The sequence below is a fragment of the Saccopteryx leptura genome, chromosome 4, assembly GCF_036850995.1.
Source record: "Saccopteryx leptura isolate mSacLep1 chromosome 4, mSacLep1_pri_phased_curated, whole genome shotgun sequence".
Classification (NCBI taxonomy): domain Eukaryota; kingdom Metazoa; phylum Chordata; class Mammalia; order Chiroptera; family Emballonuridae; genus Saccopteryx; species Saccopteryx leptura.
This window is the reverse complement of record NC_089506.1, coordinates 151,457,111-151,478,194: the sequence shown is the minus strand read 5'-3', so window position 1 is coordinate 151,478,194 and position 21,084 is coordinate 151,457,111. Positions and strand designations below refer to the sequence as shown.

Sequence of the window (21,084 nt, the reverse complement as noted above, 5' to 3'; positions counted from 1 at the left end):
CAGAACTCCTCCAAAACGCATCCTGCTGTGGCACAAGCCCTCCCACAGCAGCACGTTTACTATAGTCATTGCTAGTCCTCACAGTCAACACGAGGGTCAATGCCACCCACTGATGGGACAACAGCGAGCAAGGCTCAACGACAACTGGAGAGCACATACAACCCACAGAATAGATATCCTGGAGGACCCAGCTCAGGTGACCAAGATGACTGTGCCACTGGATTCACAGGACACTACATAAGGACACACGGCCAGACTGGGAGAGAGAGTAGATGCACCTAATATGTAGAAACAAACACAGGGAGAAAGCCAAAATGAAAGATAGCCTTCTGAATGGGTGAAGATATTTGCCAATAATACATCTGATAAGGAGTTAATACCCAAAATATATAAAGAATTCATACAACTTAACACAAAAATGAACAAAAAAGGCTCAACCAACCAACCAAAAAATGAGCAGAGGACCTGGATAGACATTGCTCCAAAGAGGACATACAGATGGTCACCAGACCTCTAAAAAGATAATTAAGGTCAAATATCAAAACCACAGTGAGCTATCATCTCACACCTGTCAGAATGGTTATCATCAATAAATCAACAACAATGTGTTGACAAGGATGTGGATAAAGGTAAACCCTTGTGCACTGTTGCTGACCTTCGTAATCCCACTTCTAGGTATTTATCTGAGAAAATCCAAAGTACTATTTGAAAAGATATATGCATCCCTATGTTCAAACCTGCAGCATTATTTACAATAGTAATAGAATTTAGAAGCAACCTAAGTGTCCATCAATAGAAGACAAGATAAAGAAGAAATGGTGTTGTGTGTGTGTTTGTGTACACAATGTAGTATTAGTCGGCCATGAAAAAATAAAATCTTGCCATTTGAAATCATATGGATGAGTCTAGAAGAGGGTACAAAAGACAAAAACCATATAATTTCATCTATTTGCGGAGTGAAAAACAAAATAAACAAAAAACAGAAGCAAACTCATAAAAACAGAGAACAAACTGATAGTGGTCAGATGGAAGGGTTTTGTAGGGCTGGGTAAAAAGGTGGAGGGATTAAGAAGTACAAATTAACAGTTACAAAACAGTCATGGGGATGTAAGGTACAGCTTAGAGAATGTAGTCAATAAAACTATAATAATTATGTATGAATCCATGCAGGTACTAGAATTATAGGGCGATTACTTTGTAAGCTATATAAATATCTAACCACTATGCTCTACTCCTGAAACTAATATAACACTGAATGTCACTTATACTTGAAAAATAAAAATTTAAAATACTGGTGTTTCCCGTTAGCAATATGATAAAACCCATACTATAACTAAAAATAACTGGACAGAATGATAACCCTAAGGTCAACATAAAGTATAAAGCATACCCAACTCACGCAGGGCTGAACACCTTTCGGCTGTCAGACACCCAATGAAAGGTCCTGTCCTGCTCAGATGCCTTCCCAAAAGGCTCAGGCTCTCCTGTTTCTTTTTTGATTGGGAGCTGGATGTATGGGTGGCTGTGAAGGAATGAGGAACTAAGGGGGAGGGGAATCCCCAGGGATTATTTGGTAAAAAAATAATGATTTTGGAGAAAGGAAGGGAGAGAGAAAGGGAAAGGAACATCAATCTGTGACCAGGGACTGGACCAGCAACCTCTGTGTTTGGGATGGTCCTCTAACCAACCACGCCATATGGCCCTTTCGGCACTTTTTGGTTGTTGTAACTGAATAAGTTCTACTGGCTTCTAGTGGGCAAAAGCCAGGATGTCACTAAACATCCTACAATTCATAGTTCACAGGTCAGACCCGCCATGATAAAAAATAATCAGTCCCAAAACAGTGCCCAAGCTGAGAAAGAAACTGTGCCTTGACCAAAGAGACCTGAGTCCCTGCTTTGTGACAGACTGCCATATGGGCAAATGGCTTCCGTCACATGTCAAGAAGATCCCGCCTATTCCCATACTTCTGAATTCAAATAACCCTTTCCAAAATGGCCCCAAAGAGGTACAATTTGCAAGGACTGAAAATGAGAAGGAAGTAATTACAACCTTTGATTATAATCAACTATTCACAGCACCTCAGGCTGTTGGTATTATCTGAAACTGTACAAGCAGTATAGTGAAGGACCATTTTTTTGAACATTAAATCTATACATTTACAGATTTATAAAATGTATCATATACATTCTTAAAAAGGCATCTATCCCCACAGAGTTTATTATAATCAATTGATATCTTAACATATCAACTCTAACCACAGGCAAAAGCAAAGCATAAATAACCTGTACTACAGAGTTCAAAACAGATTATTCACCTTGAAACTTCCAAATGGAGTTACTCATCAAGAAAGAGCATCTGTTAGTTTAAAGAAATAGGAGATACAAGCTATAATGGATTGACATAGTACCAGGTAACATATGCAAAGGGATGCTAAATAATAGATGAACAAAAGAACATGAGAAACAGCCTCTGGATTGTAAGATCTTTAAGGGAAGCATCATTTTTGTAGCCCTCATAGTTTGTAGGTCACTACCCTGCACACAAACATTTACTAATTGATAAATAAATGAACAAATGACTGGCAGATAGCAATAACTCTAAAGAACTAATCCAGGATGATTTTTTAAAGTTAATCATCAGATAGTGCCACTCCCTTGTTAAGATGGTTTCTGGCTCCTTAACACGACGTAGAAGTTCCTAGGCAAACCTCACTTCCCCTTCGTTGGCTTTATTCAGACCACTTTTCTCCTTATGGCTTGCCATCAGCCAGGCCCCAGAGATTTCTAACAGGTCCAGCTTTTCCCTATCTCAGGTTTGGTAAGTATGTCTTTAACTAGAACATGCTTCTCCAATTCTGCTAAATTTCTCCTTTATCCTTCAGGGTTTACTTTACATGACCACCCAATAAAAGTTAGTTCGCCCATCTTAATACCTAGTTTTTCTCATTTGGAGCACATAGCATTTTGTTTGTTTTTCTGAATTAAGAAGCAGGGAGACAGAGACAGACTCCTGCATGCACCTCAACGGGATCCACCCAGCATGCCCACCAGGGGGCGATGCTCTGCCCATCTGGGGCATTGCTCAGTTGTGACTGGAGCCATTCCGGCGCGTGAGGCAAAGGTCATGGAGCCATCCTCAGCGCCCGGGGCCAATTTTGCTCCAGTGAAGATTTGGCTGCGGGAGGGGAAGAGAAGATAGAGAGAAAGGAGAGGGGGAAGGGTGGAGAAGAGGATGGGTGCTTCTCCTGTGTGCCCTGGCAAGGAATCGAACCCAGGACTTCCAAATACTGGGCCGATGCTCTACCGCTGAGCCAACCAGCCAGGGCCTAGAGCACATAGCATTTTTAAATGATGTATTAACTTTAACTTAATCACAGTCTACCTCTCCCACTGACAGCTCAAAAAACAACAGCAAGGACCATGTCTGCTTTTCTTCTGTCACTGCACATGAGGTGTTTAGAACAATGACTGGTAGAAGGCCAATGAAAATGTGTTAAATAAATGACAGGAACAGCAACATTATGACTGAGACAATTAGTAAAATCATAAAAATTTAATTAATAGAAGAGGTGTGGAACACACAGGACAGGACTAGAGATTTTAAAAAGGTAAATGAAATTTGGAAAAACTACTTATCAGCAAAAATGATAATGTAGCCTGACAACAGCATAGGAAGCTTTATTCAAGTTATCTGAAGAAGCAAAAAATATCATAGATTTTGATGATGTTTTCTTCCCAATGAAAACAGAATAAGTGTAAATTAGAAATATGCAAACTGTGTCTTGCTGCGTATTACTGTGAACATAATTTTACTGGAAGACAACCTTGTTCATTTGTGTACTGTGTATCACTTTCTTCCTACAGCTGCAGAGTTGAATAGCTGGGGCGGAGACTGTAGAGCCTGTAAAGCCAAAAATATATACTACCTGGTACTTTAAAAAATAAAGTTTGCCAATCCTCACTTTAAGCCCCTTACATCAGTAACTTCAATTAAGCATGAAAAAGAAAATTCAGAACACTTGATCTTAATATATAGAAAGGGATATTAAAACTCTGTTCAAAGTGTTTAGAAATAAAGAAGTGCATCTCTGTGGGATTGATGTACATAAAATCTGATGGAAAGAACTTTATTTACTAAAATATGTTCTCCCTTAGTTTTCTATAAAATAATTTTACTAAACTAAAATTACTTCAATAAAATTGAATTTGAGTAGCATGATAATATGAATTCATACCTTTGCACTAGGAAAAAATAAGATCTTCAGTTTGCCATAAATGAGAAAGATGGACCAGTACCTTTTTAAAAAAAAATTTTTTTTAATTCATTGGGGGGGGGGGGGGGAGAGAGAGAGAGAAAAGGGAGGAGGAGCAGAAAGCATCAACTCCCACAGGCGCCTTGACCAGGCAAGACCAGGGTTTTGAATTGGCGAACTCAGCATTCCAGGTCGTTCGTTGCTTTATCCACTGTGCTACCACAGGTCATGCAGACCAATATCTTAACTGAAAGTTATATAGCAGCCAAATAATAATATCCTCACTAATGACCTAGGAAAAGCAAAAAGTAGTAAATGAGCTGACAAATAATGCAAAGAAGTTTTTTCTTTTAAAAAGGAGGGAAAATTCTGACAAAAAGAAGTGATTCTTCATGAAAATATCAAAAAATTAACAAAAGAACATTATTGTAAAAGAACATCTCGTTCACTTATTATATGGTGTAAGTATATTACTATTTTACCAACTCTATAATAAACACTTTAATTTTTCATATTAACAGTAGAAAAGCTATTGCTCTTCTAAGGGTAAGTTGCTCACTTGACTTCTCTCTCCTAACAAAGGTTAAAAATCAAGCTGTAGTAACAACAAAAATTTAGGAAGATATAACTTGAGAAATATGTTACATTTAAAAATTTTTTTTTGTTACATTTTTATAAACTGCTTATCGATAACCTAAATTGAAGCCTAAAGAACCAACTATGTGTGTGTCTTGAGAAGGGGAGGAAAGGCTTATACATACTTTTCAAACAGGGATATAGTTTAAATCTACCTCTAGTTTTAAATATTAGAGACGAAACAGATCCTGGAAAGCAAAATAATCACTCAAGTGGTTGACAAAATTTCAATGCTAATGTTAAAAGTCTAATTTTAGCTTAAGTCAGCCACAGACTCAGACTTGTTAGATTAAACTTGTCACTGAAAATTGGGACTATAACAGTGATAACATTACCTTGCTTTAAAGTGAAGAGAAATTCAGAATATAAGTAAAAAAGTGCTAAAGCTTATATACCCTGTCAATAGTAGAACCGTGCTAATACAAGGCTCATTATTTCATGCTTTTGGTTAAACTATATTTCCCTAAAGGAAACAATACATACTAGAAACAACACATATAACCATAGTGACAGTCTCTAAAGTCACTGCTAATCCTGTCCTGAGTTGCCAAACTCAAAGAGGTTTCCATTATGAAATGAAAACAGGGAATCCTTTTAACTGAATGTTCGGCTATCATGCTAGCAAATACTACCAGATTCTGCTGTTTCTAAAATGGAAAAAAAAAAAAAGAAGAAAAAAATAGAAAAATAGAAAGAACTACCTAGTAGAAATGGTGGCAAAGAAATAAGAAAGGCTTCTGAAGGAAGATTGGATTTGAGCAAAGAAATGTTAAAAAGTCATGCAACAAAGGGCAGCTACTCCACAAAAGGGACAGTAATCACCCCTCAACTCAATGAAAGAGGAAAAAAAGGAGATAAAATGCTTTAGATAAAAATCTTCTAACTTCAGTAGTATAAGACGAAACCTTACTGTGCAGAAGGCATCATTTAATAAATCCTGAACCCAGTTATAACCTGGATTCTTATTCTGGATTCTCTTTTCAAAGTATTAAAGTGACTGACAGCATATTCAAGAACTTTTCATATAAAATCAAGACACAGTAAAAAACAGGTAACAAAAGAGAATATTTATTTGGCAGTCTAAAATATTTCTAAGTACCTGTATATAAAATTCATCTTTTATATTTGAGGGCCACAAAAAACTTACTTGGTTTAAAATACATTCATTTTAGAAATTTAGGTATACAAAAATAAAGACACACAGACAGAAAGAAAAAGATTCATAGTTCCCTAAACTGGCTTTGGAGTTTAAGAATATAAATAAGGTCATTGGAAACCTCCCTGACCCTACAGACCCAAATGAGTTCGGCAGAACCTTTCATAAGGTCAGCACAAGAAAATGAGTTTTGTCATCACATTGCTTAAATATCCCCCACCCATCCACTTACCCATTAGGAAACTTTAAAGTAGGTAACATTAAGAAAAAGAAGATTAAAGAGATTCTATATATGCTACAAATGTTATAAAAACATATATACAAATTTGCTACATCCACCCTAATCTGTTAGATTATCAGACTCAATGGAAAAAAATAGTAGTTTTTTATGTCATAAGAAAAATTATTCAGCAACAGGTATATAGGAAAAATGTTTTTAACTAGTGATTTAAGTCAAGTTAATGCAAATTACTATAAAATATAATAAGTATTTTTATTCAGTGTATTTAGTTTTTAATACTGTTATATATTCATTCAGGAAGAGATGGAAGAACTGTTCATATGACACAGATAAGACACACAATGCTTTCTCTTCTACTGGAATGATTAGAAGTACAGTGGTACCTTGAGAAAGAAGCAGACCAACATACGAATTTTTTTAAGATATGAGCTGCGACTCGGTCCGTATTTTTGTTCGACATCTGAGTGAAATTCCAAGATACGTGTTGTGATTCGGGAAGCTGCAGCTAGTTGGCGCACGGGTCCAGTATCGGCAGCACAACACCAGGATCTCATTCTTTCTCATGTTACTGGCAGAATCAAGTTGAATATCGTGCACTGTACTCATTCTTGCATCATTTTTGCATTTTTTACTAACTTTTTTTGTGTGCTATCATGGGGCCGAAGAAAGTGAGTGTAAAGGACAGTGGTGAGAAGAAGAGAATGATGTCGATAGAAGTAAAGCAAGAAATAATAGAAAAACATGAGCGCAGTGTACAAGTGATTGAACCATAGGGCTGTACGACCGCAACACATCTACAATTTATACCATCCTTAAACAAAAGGATGCCATCAAAAGTGTAAATCCAGCGAATTGTCCCAATTATGGACAAATATCCATGAAGAAATGGAGAAACTTCTGCTGGTGGGGGTGAGAGAAAGAGCTGGCACAAGATACAGTGACAGAGACTGTATTATGTGAAAAGGCACGTATTCTTTACAGTTACTTTAAGAAGAAAGAAACATCAACCTCAAAAGAGGCAGAAGATATGTTTAAGGCAAGTCACAGCTGGTTTGAAAATTTCAAGAAGAGATCTGGCATCCACTGGGTGGTGAGGCATGATGAAGCTGTGAGTGCTGATGTTAAGGCAGCTGAGGAGTACATCGTACATTTTGCTGTGCTTATCACAAAGGAAGGCTACACCCAACAAGTGTTCAACTGTGACGACCAGGATTATTTTTGAAAAAAATGCCCTGGAGGACTTTCATCACCACAGAGGAGAAGAAGCTGCCAGGCCATAAACCCATAAAGGACCCTCTGTCCATTGCATTGTGTGCAAACACTAGCGGTGACTGTAAAGTAAAGCCACTGCTAGTGTATCATTCCGAAAATCCTCGAGCCTTTAAGACTCACAAGATTCTTAAAGAAAAACTGCAGGTTATGTGGTGTGCCAATGCTAGGGCATGGGTTACGCGGCAGTTTTTTATTGAATGGCTAAATCTCGTCTTTGGTCCTGCAGTGAAGAAATATCTTCAAGAAAATAAACTGATGAAAGCATTACTAATCCTTGAAAATGCTCCAGCACACCCACCTGGTCTTAAAGATGACATTCTCGATGAGTTCAAATTTGTGAAAGTCCTCTACCTCCCACCCAACACGACTTCAATCTTGCAACCTATGATCAGCAGGTCATTTCCAACTTTAAAAAGCTTTACACAAAGCACTTGTTCCACTGCTGCTTTGAGGTGACTGATAATACAATTCTAACCCTTCGAGAGTTTTGGAAAGATCACTACAACAGTGATATGTTTACACATTATTGATTTGGCATGGCAAGAGGTTACAAGAAGAACCTTGAACTCAGCATGGAAAATGTTGTGGCCTGATGTTGTTGCAGACAGGGACTTTGAAGGATTCGAACCAGAGACCGAGACCGAGACCGAGGTAGAAGCATTGGAGGAGATTGTGTCCCTAGGAAAGTCAGTGGGTCTGGAAGTAGATGAGGGTGATGTAAACGAGCACCTCAAGGAACACGAGGAGGAACTCGCAACTGAGTTGAAGGAGCTACACAGATGATACAACATACGGAGCTTCTGCAAGAGATTAGTAGTGAAGAGGAGGTAGAGTTGGAGGAAGTGATTTCTACAAGTGAAATTAAAGACATGCTGGCAATGTGGGAGAAGCTTTCAAGTTTCATTGAAAAGAAACATCCAGGCCTGACCAGGGGGTGGTGCAGTGGATACAGCGTCAGACTGGGATGCGGAAGACCAAGGTTTGAGACCTCAAGGTCCCCAGCTTGAACGCAGGATTATCTGGTTTGAGCAAGGCTCTCCAGCTTGAGCCCAAGGTTGCTGGCTCAAGTAAGGAGTCACTCGGTCTGCTGTACACCCCCCCACCCCGTCAAGGCACATATGAGAAAAACAATCAATGAACAACTAAGGTGTCGCAAAGAAGAATTGATGCCTCTCATCTCTCTCCCTTCCTGTCTGTCTGTCCCTATCTGTCCTTCTGTCTGACTCTGTCACATACACACAAAAAAGAAACACCAGAAAAAGTTTCAACTGGTTGTGCTTCAGCACTTTTTAATGACACTTGTTAGTCACATTTCTGTAACATTTTAAAAGGCAGGCAAAAGCAAACCTCTTTGGGTAGATTTTTATTCAAAAGTCCTGCAAGTGAAAGTGCCGAAAGTGCAGCCAAAAGGGCAAAAACAGGAAAAGATTAAATGAAAAATACGTCATGTTAAGCTTAGGTTAAGTTTAAAGTTAAGAAAGTACATTTTCTACAATTAAGTTTTTGTGGTTTCATTTTAAGTAAAGAAAGTGCAGTTTTAGTTTTGTTTAAAGTAAAGAAAATGCAGTTTTAGTTTACATTTAGTGTTAAGAAAGTGCAGTTTTAGTTTATGTGTCTACAGTGCCTGCATCCCTTCCTCCCTCCCTCTTCCTCCGCCATTCACCTTCGTTAGCCGCACTCGTCTGTCTCCAAGGTAAGAATACAGTACTAAATAACACTTTTTTCTTTTATTTCATATATTTTGTTATGCATTGGTAAAGTATACATGTGTGTTTCTTAATTAAAAACGTCTTTTTTCATAATTTAGGATGGTTTGGGGATGTTCACAGGGCTGGAACGGATTAAATCTATTTCAGTTATTTTAAATGGGAGAAATTTGTTTGATGTACGAGTTGACAGACTTACGAGCTTGGTTACAGAACGAATTAAACTTGTATCTCAAGGTATTGAAAATAGTTAAACTTGTATTAAAGATATTGAAAATAGTTCTTGCCATGTGAGATTCAAAAACACCACACATAAACAAACAATCTATCTCTCTAACGAAAAGAGTATAAACTGGTTTCAAATTTGCTTGCTTGCATAGGATGATTTAATTTTTAGTTGTAGGATTAAGGAAAACAACTATATTAATAATTTACTTCCAGGTACTATTTTCCATACCACAATCTAATTTCAACTTTCATAAGATTATCAGAATTTTATTTTTTAATAATAAGTGATGTGTGTGTTGGGGGGGCTCATGTAACATGTGGAGGAAAATAAAAATTACATACATAGTATAAGCTCAACAATGTGAAATGCTTAGAAATACTAGGATGAAATACATGAAAAGCTGAACAGTAGTTAACTTCGTAGGAGCTTTCATTATGGGTAATTTTTACTTCTCTTTATATTGTCTACATATATATGTGTTCATGTATGCACATGCATATATATGTGTGCAGGTTCATGTATATATATATGTTAAGACAAGCTTCACATGAATATACATTAAAGATCAAACTGCCTTAAGGAAACTCAAAACTAATTTCCACAATGAGTCTAAAAAAAGCAAAGTAGAGACATACTTACCATCACATGAAAGGGAAAAATAATTTCTTAAGTCATCAGACATGTGTCGCATCACATTTCTACCCATTTTAAGACCAAGGAAAATCCAATAATCTATTGCTGCTCCAAGAATTCCAGTCAATAAGTAAGCTAGTTCATGTTTGAATACCTAACATTAAGATAAAAATATATTAAAATAAATTCTATCATTTATTTTGAATTACTTGTTGAGGCAAAACTTAGCTATTTAAAAAGAGTATGCTCGTAGGTGGGACATAAAAGTGAAACTAAGAGACATTGATAAGAGTGTGGTGGTTACAGGGGGAGGGAGGAAAGGGAGAGGGAAAGGGGGAGGGGAAGGGGCACAAAGAAAACTACATAGAAGATGACAGAGGACAATCTGACTTTTGGTGATGGATATGCAACATAATTGAACGACAAGATAACCTAGACTTGTTATCTTTGAATATATGTATCCTGATTTATTGATGTTGCCCCATTAAAAAAATAAAATTATTTAAAAAAATAAAAAGAGTATGCTAATGTTAAAACGTATTCTTAAGAATCCTAGCAAAGTCCCTCTGTTCACTCCCCTCACTTCCTTCCACCCCCATGTATCTCTACAGCTCTCTATATGACAAAACAGTTAATGAAACAAAATTTCCAGGATTTATATATTAATAGCTTATAACAAACTTTGAAGATAACTCCAATCAATGGTGTCAAGTGCTTTAGTCAGGTAGTATATCCATTAAAACAATGAAGTAACTGGCTTTAGTAGATTTCTGTTAGGAGGAACATAGGACTATAAAATAACTATTATAGAAGATAGATTAGCCACCCTTACTGTTCATGAATAAAATAACCTTTATATTTCTCCAGAAAAAAATAAAACACAATAAATAAAAGCATTATCATCAAACAAGATTATCTTCTGTTGGAAAGAAATTGATCCAAATTTTATTAAATTATATCAAATACCATTACCTTAGAGATATAGAGATTATAGTTTTAAAACCATGAATATTGTTTATATTATCACTTCAATGATAAACATTATTAAATTCTTATAACAAGGGATACAAACCTTATTTATAATAAGTGTGCTTTATCCCAACATTTTAAAATACCTTTATAATACATTAAACTGTAAAGATGAAGAAATATAAAAATTTTAAACTCTGAAATATTTTTTTTTTTTTTTTAATTTAAATGAGAGAAAGGGAGACAGACTCCCACATATGCCCCAACTGGGACCCACCTGGCATACCTATATGGGGCTGGTGCTGGCAACTGAGGATCTTTAGGCCTGAAAGGGAGGCTCCAGGAAGTCATTCTCAGCCCCTGGGGTCAAGTGCTTGAAGGAATCAATCAATCAATTGAGCTATGACTGCGGGAGGGGGAGGGGGAGGAGGAGGGAGAGGGAGGAGAAGCAGAAGGAGAGGGAGGTAAGGAAGGAGAGGAGGAGGGAAAGGGAGAGAGAAAGAGGATGGGGAAGAAGCAGATGGTTGCTTCTCCTGTGTGCCCTGACTGGGAAATGAACCTGGGACTTCCACACGCTGGGCTGACATTCTACCACTGAGCAAACTGGCCAGAGCCTAAACTCTTTTCCATAAAGACATTAAAACTATGCCATTGAAATTCCTATATTTTTAGTATTTGTTGTCTATGCATAAAAAAAAATCACTAAATTAACAGTAGGGCAGAAGACATGTGAAAAGGTTTTAAGAAATGTTATCGTATCCAAATAGATTATAACTGCTATGATCTGCCATCATATACTATGCCAACCAGGCATTTTGTACCCTCAGTGACTATTGAATTTCCCACACCTTCAGCAGCTAAGGTTATTACAGGTGTATACCTGTAATATTTTATTAGGGCATCCTTTTTTTTTTTTTTTTTTTTTTAAATAAACTGAGAAGAGAGGAGGAAGAGACAGACTTCTGTATGTGCCCTGACCAGGATGCACCTGGCAAGCCCACTAGGGGGCAATGTTCTGCCAACCTGGAGCATTGCTCCGTTGCACAGCAACTGAGCTCTTCTTAGTGCCTGAGGCCAGGCCATGAAGCCATCTTAAGTGCCTGGGGCCAAACTTGCTCCAAGTGAGCCATGGCTGCAGGAGGGGGAGAGAGAGAGAGAGAGAGAGAGAGAGAGAGAGAGAAAAGAGGGGGAGGGGTGGAGCAGATGGGTGCTTCTCCTGTGTGCCCTGACTGGGGATTGATCCAGGACATCCACACGCTAGGCTGACACTCTACCACTGAGCCAACCAGCCAGGGCCAGGGCATCATTTGTTATTATAAGAAGCTATTATTTATATTTTTAAATTTTTCCAAAGTGAGAAGTGGGGGCAGGCAGGGGGAGGCAGACAGATTTCCCCATGCACCCGACTGGGATCCACCCAGCATACCCCCCAGGGAGCGATGCTCAGCCCCTCTGGGGCATTGCAGTGGAGCCATTCTAGTGCCTGAGGGAGAGGACATGAAGACATCCTCACCACCCGGGGTCAACTTTGCTCCAATGGAGCCATGGCTGTGGGAGGGGAAGAGAGAGAGAGAGAGAGAGAGAGAGAAAGGAGGTGGAAGAGTGGAGAATCAGATGGGCGCTTCTCCTGTGTGTCCTGGCTGGGAATTGAACCTGGGACTTCCACATGCCAGGCCAATGCTCTACCTCTGAGCCAACTGCCCAGGGCCCAAGAAACTCTTATTAAATGAATTCAAAACTGAAGTTCAATTTCTGGATGGTTGTAAAAACAAGGGCAAATGATCAAGCAGCACATACACCAGGTATGCCGAACAGTAATTACTGAGGGAAAACTTACAGACAGGATTCTTAGCAGGTATGCAGGTGCCCTGTTGCCCTATGACACTGTGGGGCAAGCACATTGAATTCTGGCAGGGCTAGTCATTAGACTCTGGGATGACAGAATCTGAAGAATGGGGCTGACAAGAACTGTAAGCTTCATGATTAGGAAGCACTGCTCTTCCTCTGAGATGATCGGGGGCCACAATACAGAACCGTGGCTACAACCTGATACTGCCAGATTAAGATTCATGAGTGGGAGTCCGGACCAGCCCCTCTCCTGCCTTGATTAGAGGGCTAGATTTAAGCCTTTATAGTTACAGTTGTGGGGCTTAGGAAGCAAGCAGCAGGATTGGCCTAGCAGGCTGAAAAGTACCAATGCCTCCCCTGTATCCTGGCAGGGTCCAAGCCTTGCAGCTGACCAGAACTGACTTCTAAAGCACTGGGTCTCATCCAGTCTTCAAAGAACTTTGCAGGAAGCCAACTTCATTCTTTGTAAAACCAACATGTTCACTCTGAGCAAGTTTTATTTCTGATGGTTCAAGTTATCAAGAGAACATAAAAGAGGACAGTGAAAAAAATCTGTATTTAAACTAGCAAATTGATCATGTCAAGATATACGCCCTAGAACAGGGGTCCCCAAACTACGGCCCACGGGCCGCATGCGGTGCCCTGAGGCCGTTTATCCGGCCCCCACCGCACTTTCAGAAGGGGCACCTCTTTCACTGGTGGTCAGTGAGAGGAACATAGTTCCCATTGAAATACTGGTCAGTTTGTTGATTTAAATTTACCCGTTCTTTATTTTAAATATTGTATTTGTTCCCGTTTTGTTTTTTTACTTTAAAATAAGATATGTGCAGTGTGCACAGGGATTTGTTCATATTTTTTTTTATAGTCTGGCCCTCCAACGGTCTGAGGGACAGTGAACTGGCCCCCTGTGTAAAAAGTTTGGGGACCCCTGACCTAGAATGTTCCTTGCAATGTAACATGTATCTTATATAAAAAATGACATAACTCAGGAAGAACAACACAGTAGATTTTGATTTCTCAAAGTATGCCCCAGTTCAAGCGAATAGTAAATCAGGATCACTTCATATCCCTGGTTGTAGAACTCTTTAATATGGATAAGGAAGGTTAGCCCACCAAGCTAATAAGCCTCATATAAAACCACAATCCAGCATTCCCATCAATTAAAAATACACAAAATCAACCAGTTGGGGCTTTTTCCTCTTTCCTTACAAAAATATATGTATATATATACTTAACACCGTAGAGCAGCGGTCCTCAACCTTTTTTGGGCCACGGACTTGTTTAATGCCAGAACATATTTTCACGGACTGGCCTTTAGGGTGGGACGGATAAATGTATCACGTGACTGAGACAAGTGTCAAGAGTGAGTCTTAGACAGATGTAACAGAGGGAATCTGGTCATTTTTAAAAAATAGAACATCGTTCAGACTTAAATATAAATAAAACTGAAATAATGTAAGTTATTTATTCTTTCTCTGTGGACCAGTACCAAATGGCCCACGGACCGATACTGGTCCGCGGCCCAGGGGTTGGGGACCACTGCCGTAGAGAAATATTAATATTGCTCAATATTCAATTTCCTTGATATTACCATTATTAAACAGCTAGAAATAGGTAGGCCTAAAAAGAAATGACTGTAGCTGTAGCTCCTTTACCATGATTAACAAAGATCCTGTTCAAGTTATTCTTATCTGCATTTCATTAGCTAAACATACATAACACATAGCACATATCCATAACAGAAACATTTTTTAAATAAAAGGACACTTTCAAATCAAGGTGCTTGGGTCCTTTTTTATACTACATTTTTAACTATGACACTCACTATAGACGTAGGGTCAAGGCATTGTGCTATGGATTGTATTCAGGAGCTTTAAAAGGGCATAAACAATGTTACTATTTCTAGCATGGTGGATATATATGCTCTAGAAGTAAATTATTGAGAAAAATGGCAAATAAATAATGTATTTTATGAACACTTTTGTCTTTTGGTGGTTTCAGTTTGCTAAAACAAAGAACAGAACATGCTAAGAATTAACAAAGAAATGAAAGATAACATAAATTGCACATATGACATTAATTTACCTTAGAGTTTATTATCAGACATTTTGTCAATACAGTTCCCCTATTATCTGTTTAGAAACTTGGTGATCTTCTAAAAACTGACTAGCATACAATGTAGAACTAGAATCTTGGTCCTAAAACTCCCGAGCAGTAGTTTCTACGATACCCCACTCTTCCTCTAGTACCTCTGTCAGAAAGGTATAAACATAATGCACATATAGTGCCTCTTCCTGTTTTAAACACTTGCATTTCAATGAAACCAGAGAAAATATGCTGCAGTGGAGATTTGGGCTCTGTTAAGGCTTTGACCTAACAGACACCTTGAGTAAGTTACTTAAGTTCTTTAGCCTGACTGTCTTCATCTTTAAATACACACTAGGGTCCTGGCTGGTTGGCTCAGCGGTAGTGTGTGGAAGTCCCGGGTTGGATTCCCAGCCAGAGCACACAAGAGAAGTGCCCATCTGCTTCTCCACACTTACCCTTCTCCCTTCTCTCTCTTCCCCTGCAGCCAAGGTTTCATTGGAGCAAAGTTGGTCCGGGCGCTGAGGATGGCTCCATGGCTTCCGCCTCAGACTCTAGAATGGCTCTGGTTGCAATAATAGAGCAATGATCCAGATGGGCAGAGTATCGTCCCCTAGTGGGCAATCTGGGTGGATCCCAGTTGGGTGCATGCGAGAGCCTGTCTCTCTGCCTCTCACTTCAGAAAAATACAAAAATAAATAAATAAATACAAACTAGGTTCTGTTTCTACCTATATCATATTTCCCCATATAGAAAACACTCCCATGTATAAGACGCACCTTAATTTTAAGGCCTGAAATTTAAAAAAAAAAATGTACATAAAGTTATTTTACTCAAGTTTTATTCTTCATAATATTCATACAACTCCTCATCACTGTCAAAACTTCCATTCAGCCTGACCAGGCAGTGGCGCAGTGGATAGAGCGTTGGACTGGGATGTGGAAGGACCCAGGTCCGAGACCCCAAGGTTGCCAGCTTGAGCGTGGGCTCATCTGGCTTGAGCAAAAGCTCACCAGCTTGGACCCAGGGTCACTGGCTCCAGCAAGGGGTTACTCAGTCTGCTGAAGGCCCGCAGTCAAGGCACATATGAGAAAGCAATCAATGAACAACTAAGAAGTCGCAACGTGCAACGAAAAACTAATGATTGATGCTTCTCATCTGTCTCCATTCCTGTCTGTCTTTCCCTGTCTATCCCTCTGACTCTGTCAAAATAAATAAATAAATAAACAAACAAACAAACAAACAAAACCCTCCCATTCATTAGCTCGTCCTCATCTGTGTCTGATGGCAAATCACTGTCTTCATATATTGCCTCCTCCTCAGTTCCATCTATGGTATTTGAAATGCCACAGTCACTGTATAAGACACACACAGTTTTTAGAGCCCAAAAACTTCAGGAAAAGGTGTGTCTTATACATGGGGAAATATGGTAACTGTAGAGATATCGTGAAATAGCACTTAAGCATATCACAAAGAAAAGTAGGACTAACCAACAAGCTCAGTAAAATTTTGTACCTCCTCAATAACCTTGACACTGCCCACCTCTTCTCTTTGCCAAGGAAAGCCCAAAGCTTTCTCCAGATTAATGACAATGAAATTCACTGCCATAGTGTCACTCAGCAATACTTGCAGATTGACATTATGACAAAACATTATTAGCATAAACTGAGGACTTCTGTTTAGCTAATGACTTAAATTGAATGCTTCAACTCAGCAAATCAAGAAACAAATGCTTTCTAGTACAGAAAATGATGTCTGTGAACATGCATGGAATTCTTGAAATTGTAAACTGCCAAAAAGATTTAATTAAATACAAGAATAAATACTAACAGATAAGGTGACACAATAAAAACACTTTATATGAATTTAAGAAATCAAAATGATAAATAAAATATTAATTTGCAAAGTTTAAAATTAGTTCTTATTTTAAAACTGATGCTAATTGCTGACTGCTTCACAAATATGCTTTTATTTATAAATCTGAAAAATCTTCAAATTAAATATGTATAAATCTGTTACTATATATCTACATCAGTTTTTCCTGAGTAAATTCTTATCTGTGATAGTTCTTTGGTGACTTAGCAAAATTGTGAAAATGTTATTTTATTATTGTTTTTAGTTATAAATGAGCCATTAAATTTACACTATCAAATAATTAAAAAATGTTAAAAATGAGTAAATATTTTCTATCCTTAATGATTCTATTGTATAAAATGTACATACAAAGACAGATGGCGACCTGTGGTGGCGCAGTGGATCAAGCGTCGACCTAGAATGCTGAGGTCGCCAGTTCAAAACCCTGGGCTTGCCTGGTCAAGGCACATATGGGAGTTGATGCTTCCTGCCCCTCCCCCCTTCTCTTTCTCTCTCTCTCTCTCTCTCCTCTAAAAATTGAATAAATAAATAAAAACAAAGACAGATGGCAAGTAATGATTTTAGCGTTAGAATTGGCAATAAAGTGTACTGTAGATAGTTCTATTTCAGTTGACTTTTACATTTGTATACATTTGTAAAATCATATATCTTTTTTTTTTGTATTTTTCTGAAGCTGGAAATGGGGAGAGACAGTCAGACTCCTGCATGCGCCCGACCGGGATCCACCTGGCACACCCTGGGATGCTCTGCCCCTCCGGGGCGTCACTCTGTTGCGACCAGAGCCACTCTAGCGCCTGGGGCAGAGGCCAAGGAGCCATCCCCAGCGCCCGGGCCATCCTTGCTCCAATGGAGCCTCGGCTGCGGGAGGGGAAGAGAGAGACAGAGAGGAAGGAGAGGGGGAGGGGTGGAGAAGCAGATAGGCGCTTCTCCTGTGTGCCCTGGCCGGGAATTGAACCCGGGACTTCTGCATGCCAGGCCGACGCTCTACCACTGAGTCAACCGGCCAGGGCCTCATAAATCTTTTTAAAACACAAAGAGGTGTAAGAAAATGGCTAGTCGCCTGGTTATTGCTACATAATAGAATTACTTGATCACAAGTGTAACTAAACACAAAAATAATCTTTTAATGTTAAGAAAAACAAAAATTAGGGCCTTAAAAAGAATTTTCTTTTAAGCATGCCTCAGATATTCCCCTAAATAAAAGTTCTAAAAAACAGTTAAGGGCTTCTGTTTTTGGTAATGGAGGCCTAGGTAATTCAAATAAACTCTATTATAGAAGAAAACTAAAAATGTTGAGTATGTAAAACATCTTCTGGAAAGTTAGGAGGAATTGCTAAACCAAGATCTGGGAGAAGATAAAAGCCAGATGAGGCACTCAAAGATAGCTAGCTGACTTTCCCCTAAGAACATTTTGCTAACCCCAGAAAAAGAGTGGAGATATACAAGTATGGTTTTTGGAGCGAGGGAAAAAGGAGTATAAAAATCATAGACCAGACTAATATCTAATACTTTCTGATCCCAAAGGGTTTCACCCTCAGATAAAAGTAAATAAGAAGCAAAAGGCATATATTTGTAGCCCTATACTTCACTTGGACTATTTAGGAATCCTTCAACCTAACTGGCAGTACACTTAGGCACCTGGCAGAAGCAAACAGAAATTCTCTTTGGAAGAAGATATTGTGTGTCTTTGCCATAAATTGTCTCCATAAATGATTTTTAAATGCAATTTACAGCTCACAGTAACCAATAATTAGCTTGCAAGGGAATAGAAAAGATATAAGAAAAGCAAACACCAGAAACAAATAGAAACAGATCCACAAAGACTTCAAATATGTAATAATCAGACACAGGCAATAAAATAACTATTATTGCCATGTTCAAAGACAAAAGAAAACCTTGAAAATTTTGAAGGGCACTAGGAGTCATAAAAACTTATCATAGTAATTTGGAAGTAAAAAAGCTAAAACTGGAAAAAAAATATAAAAATTCAAAGTAAAACTATTATATTTAACATATTAGACATAGCTGAAAAGGGAATAGTGAACTAAAAATTGGATAAAAACACACTATCTGGAATGTACTACATGTAAACAAAAATTAAAAATATAAATGAAAGGGTAGAAAACACAGGATACAAAGAGGAGGTAAAAGATTAAGTTTAACTGGAACCTAAAAATTAGAGAAAATTAATCAGAGAAATTATTAGAATAGAAACAATGTAAGATTTTTCCTTAATATTAAAATAGAAAAGACTTTATGGCATTTGAGGCCAGAACTTTCTACCTTAACTAATATGCTTACTGTTCCTGAAAAAAATATTACCTAGTGGCAATTTTGACAATCTATCAGTCATGAATAATAACATGGCATCGCTACATATAAAGAAGGAACTGTTACAAAAAATAAAAATATAAATGAATACATATACAAAGTCAATTCAGAAAAGTCAAAACAATTATCAAACTTGAGCTAAGAGGTGATAGAGAACACTGTCAAACAACAACAGAGAAAACACATTTTATAGCCCCTATGTTTTTAATGGGATAAAAAAAACTTAATATCAGAAAGCAGAAATCATATAGGGTTTACATTGGGGGGGGGCTTATTTTTCTAATCAAAATTTACTATTAGAAATTAAGAAAAAGCACAGAGAAACAAACAAAATCCATTAACAGTAATACAAGCCATTCTTGTAGAGGTTGCAAAATACTCTATTAAAATATTTCTTGGATCAAAGGGAAAAATTATTGAAAACAAACAAACAAAAAAATTTTTGAAAGCCCTGGCTGGCTGGCTCAGCAGTAGAGCATCAGCCCATGTATGGAAGTCTTGGGTTTGATTCCCAGCCAGAGCACATAGAAGCGCTCATCTGCTTCTCCACCCTTCCTCTTCTCCTTTCTCTCTGTCTCTCTCTTCCCCTCCCGCAGCCAAGGCTCCATTAGAGCAAAGTTGGCCCTGGGTGTTGAGGATGGCTCCATGGCCTCTGCCTCAGGCGCTAGAATGGCTCTAGTTGCAATGCAGCAACGCCCTAGATGGGCAGAGTATCGTCCCCCAGTGGGCTTACCAGGTGGATCCCAGTCGGGCACATGTGAGAGTTTGCCTCTCTGCCTTCCCACTTCTCACTTCAGAAAAATGGATAAAACAAACAAAAAACCTTTGAAAAAACAATAGAAGCAGCCTAAAGTACCAAAACATGTGGAATGGACCTCAAGGTATATTCAAAGGCAACTTATACAGTGTGTCTGTAAAGTCATGGTGCACTTTTGACAGGTCACAGGAAAGCAACAAAAGACAACAGAAATGTGAAATCTGCACCAAATAAAAGGAAAACTCTCCCAGTTTCATACCTATTCAGTGCAGTTTGATGTGGGCTCACCACAGATTTTTTAGGGCTCCTAGGTAGCTATCCTGTATAGCCTCTACAGACTCGTCACTGACTGATGGCCTACCAGAACGGGGTTTCTCCACCAAACTGCTGGTTTCCTTCAACTGCTTATCTCACTGAGTAATGTTATTCCTATGTGGTGGCGCTTCATTATAAATGCGCCGATATTCACGTTGTGCTTTGGTCACGGGTTCGAATTTAGTGAGCCACAGAACACACTGAACTTTCCTCTGTACCGTCCACATCTCGACTGGCATGGCCGTGGGCTGCTCCTCTGTATACACGGTGTTACATCATCATCTGCGCATGCACACATGCTGCCACATCATCCTACAGAAACTGGGAGGGTTTTCCTTTTATTTGGTACAGATTTCACATTTCTATTGTCTTTTGTTGCTTTCCTGTGACCGGACAAAAGTGCACCATGACTTTACAGACACACTGTATTAAGTGTATATATTAGAAATAAAGACTAAAAAAGAAAAAAGATCCAAACATTCAAGAAGAGATAGTAAAACAATTTTTAAAATATGAACAGAAATGAATGATATAACACACAAAATAGTAGATAGTAAATGTAGTCCCAAAGGCATATCATTTTGAAAAGGAACTAATATTTAAAATGCACCCTAACTACGGCACACTGTGTTACTATGCACTTTTTATATTTTACTATATAGACACCTTCCCAAGAAACCTTCAGATAGATAAAACATATAAATCACTCTTTGTTAAAATTCTAATGTTAGGCAAAATCTACCTACAAAGAAATAGCAGAAAATAACTTGGCATCC

At 38.4% G+C, this 21,084-nt stretch overlaps 1 protein-coding gene across 2 annotated transcripts in view; it reads right to left on the bottom strand.

Moving 5' to 3' along the window:
- SLF1 (SMC5-SMC6 complex localization factor 1) overlaps positions 1-21,084 on the bottom strand; it is a 94,280-nt gene that overhangs the window by 12,242 nt on the left and 60,954 nt on the right. For both annotated transcript variants that reach the window (XM_066381843.1, XM_066381844.1), the window contains exon 15: positions 10,135-10,282. In XM_066381843.1, the coding sequence (XP_066237940.1) occupies positions 10,135-10,282 (148 nt within the window). The remainder of the gene's footprint in view (positions 1-10,134; positions 10,283-21,084) is intronic.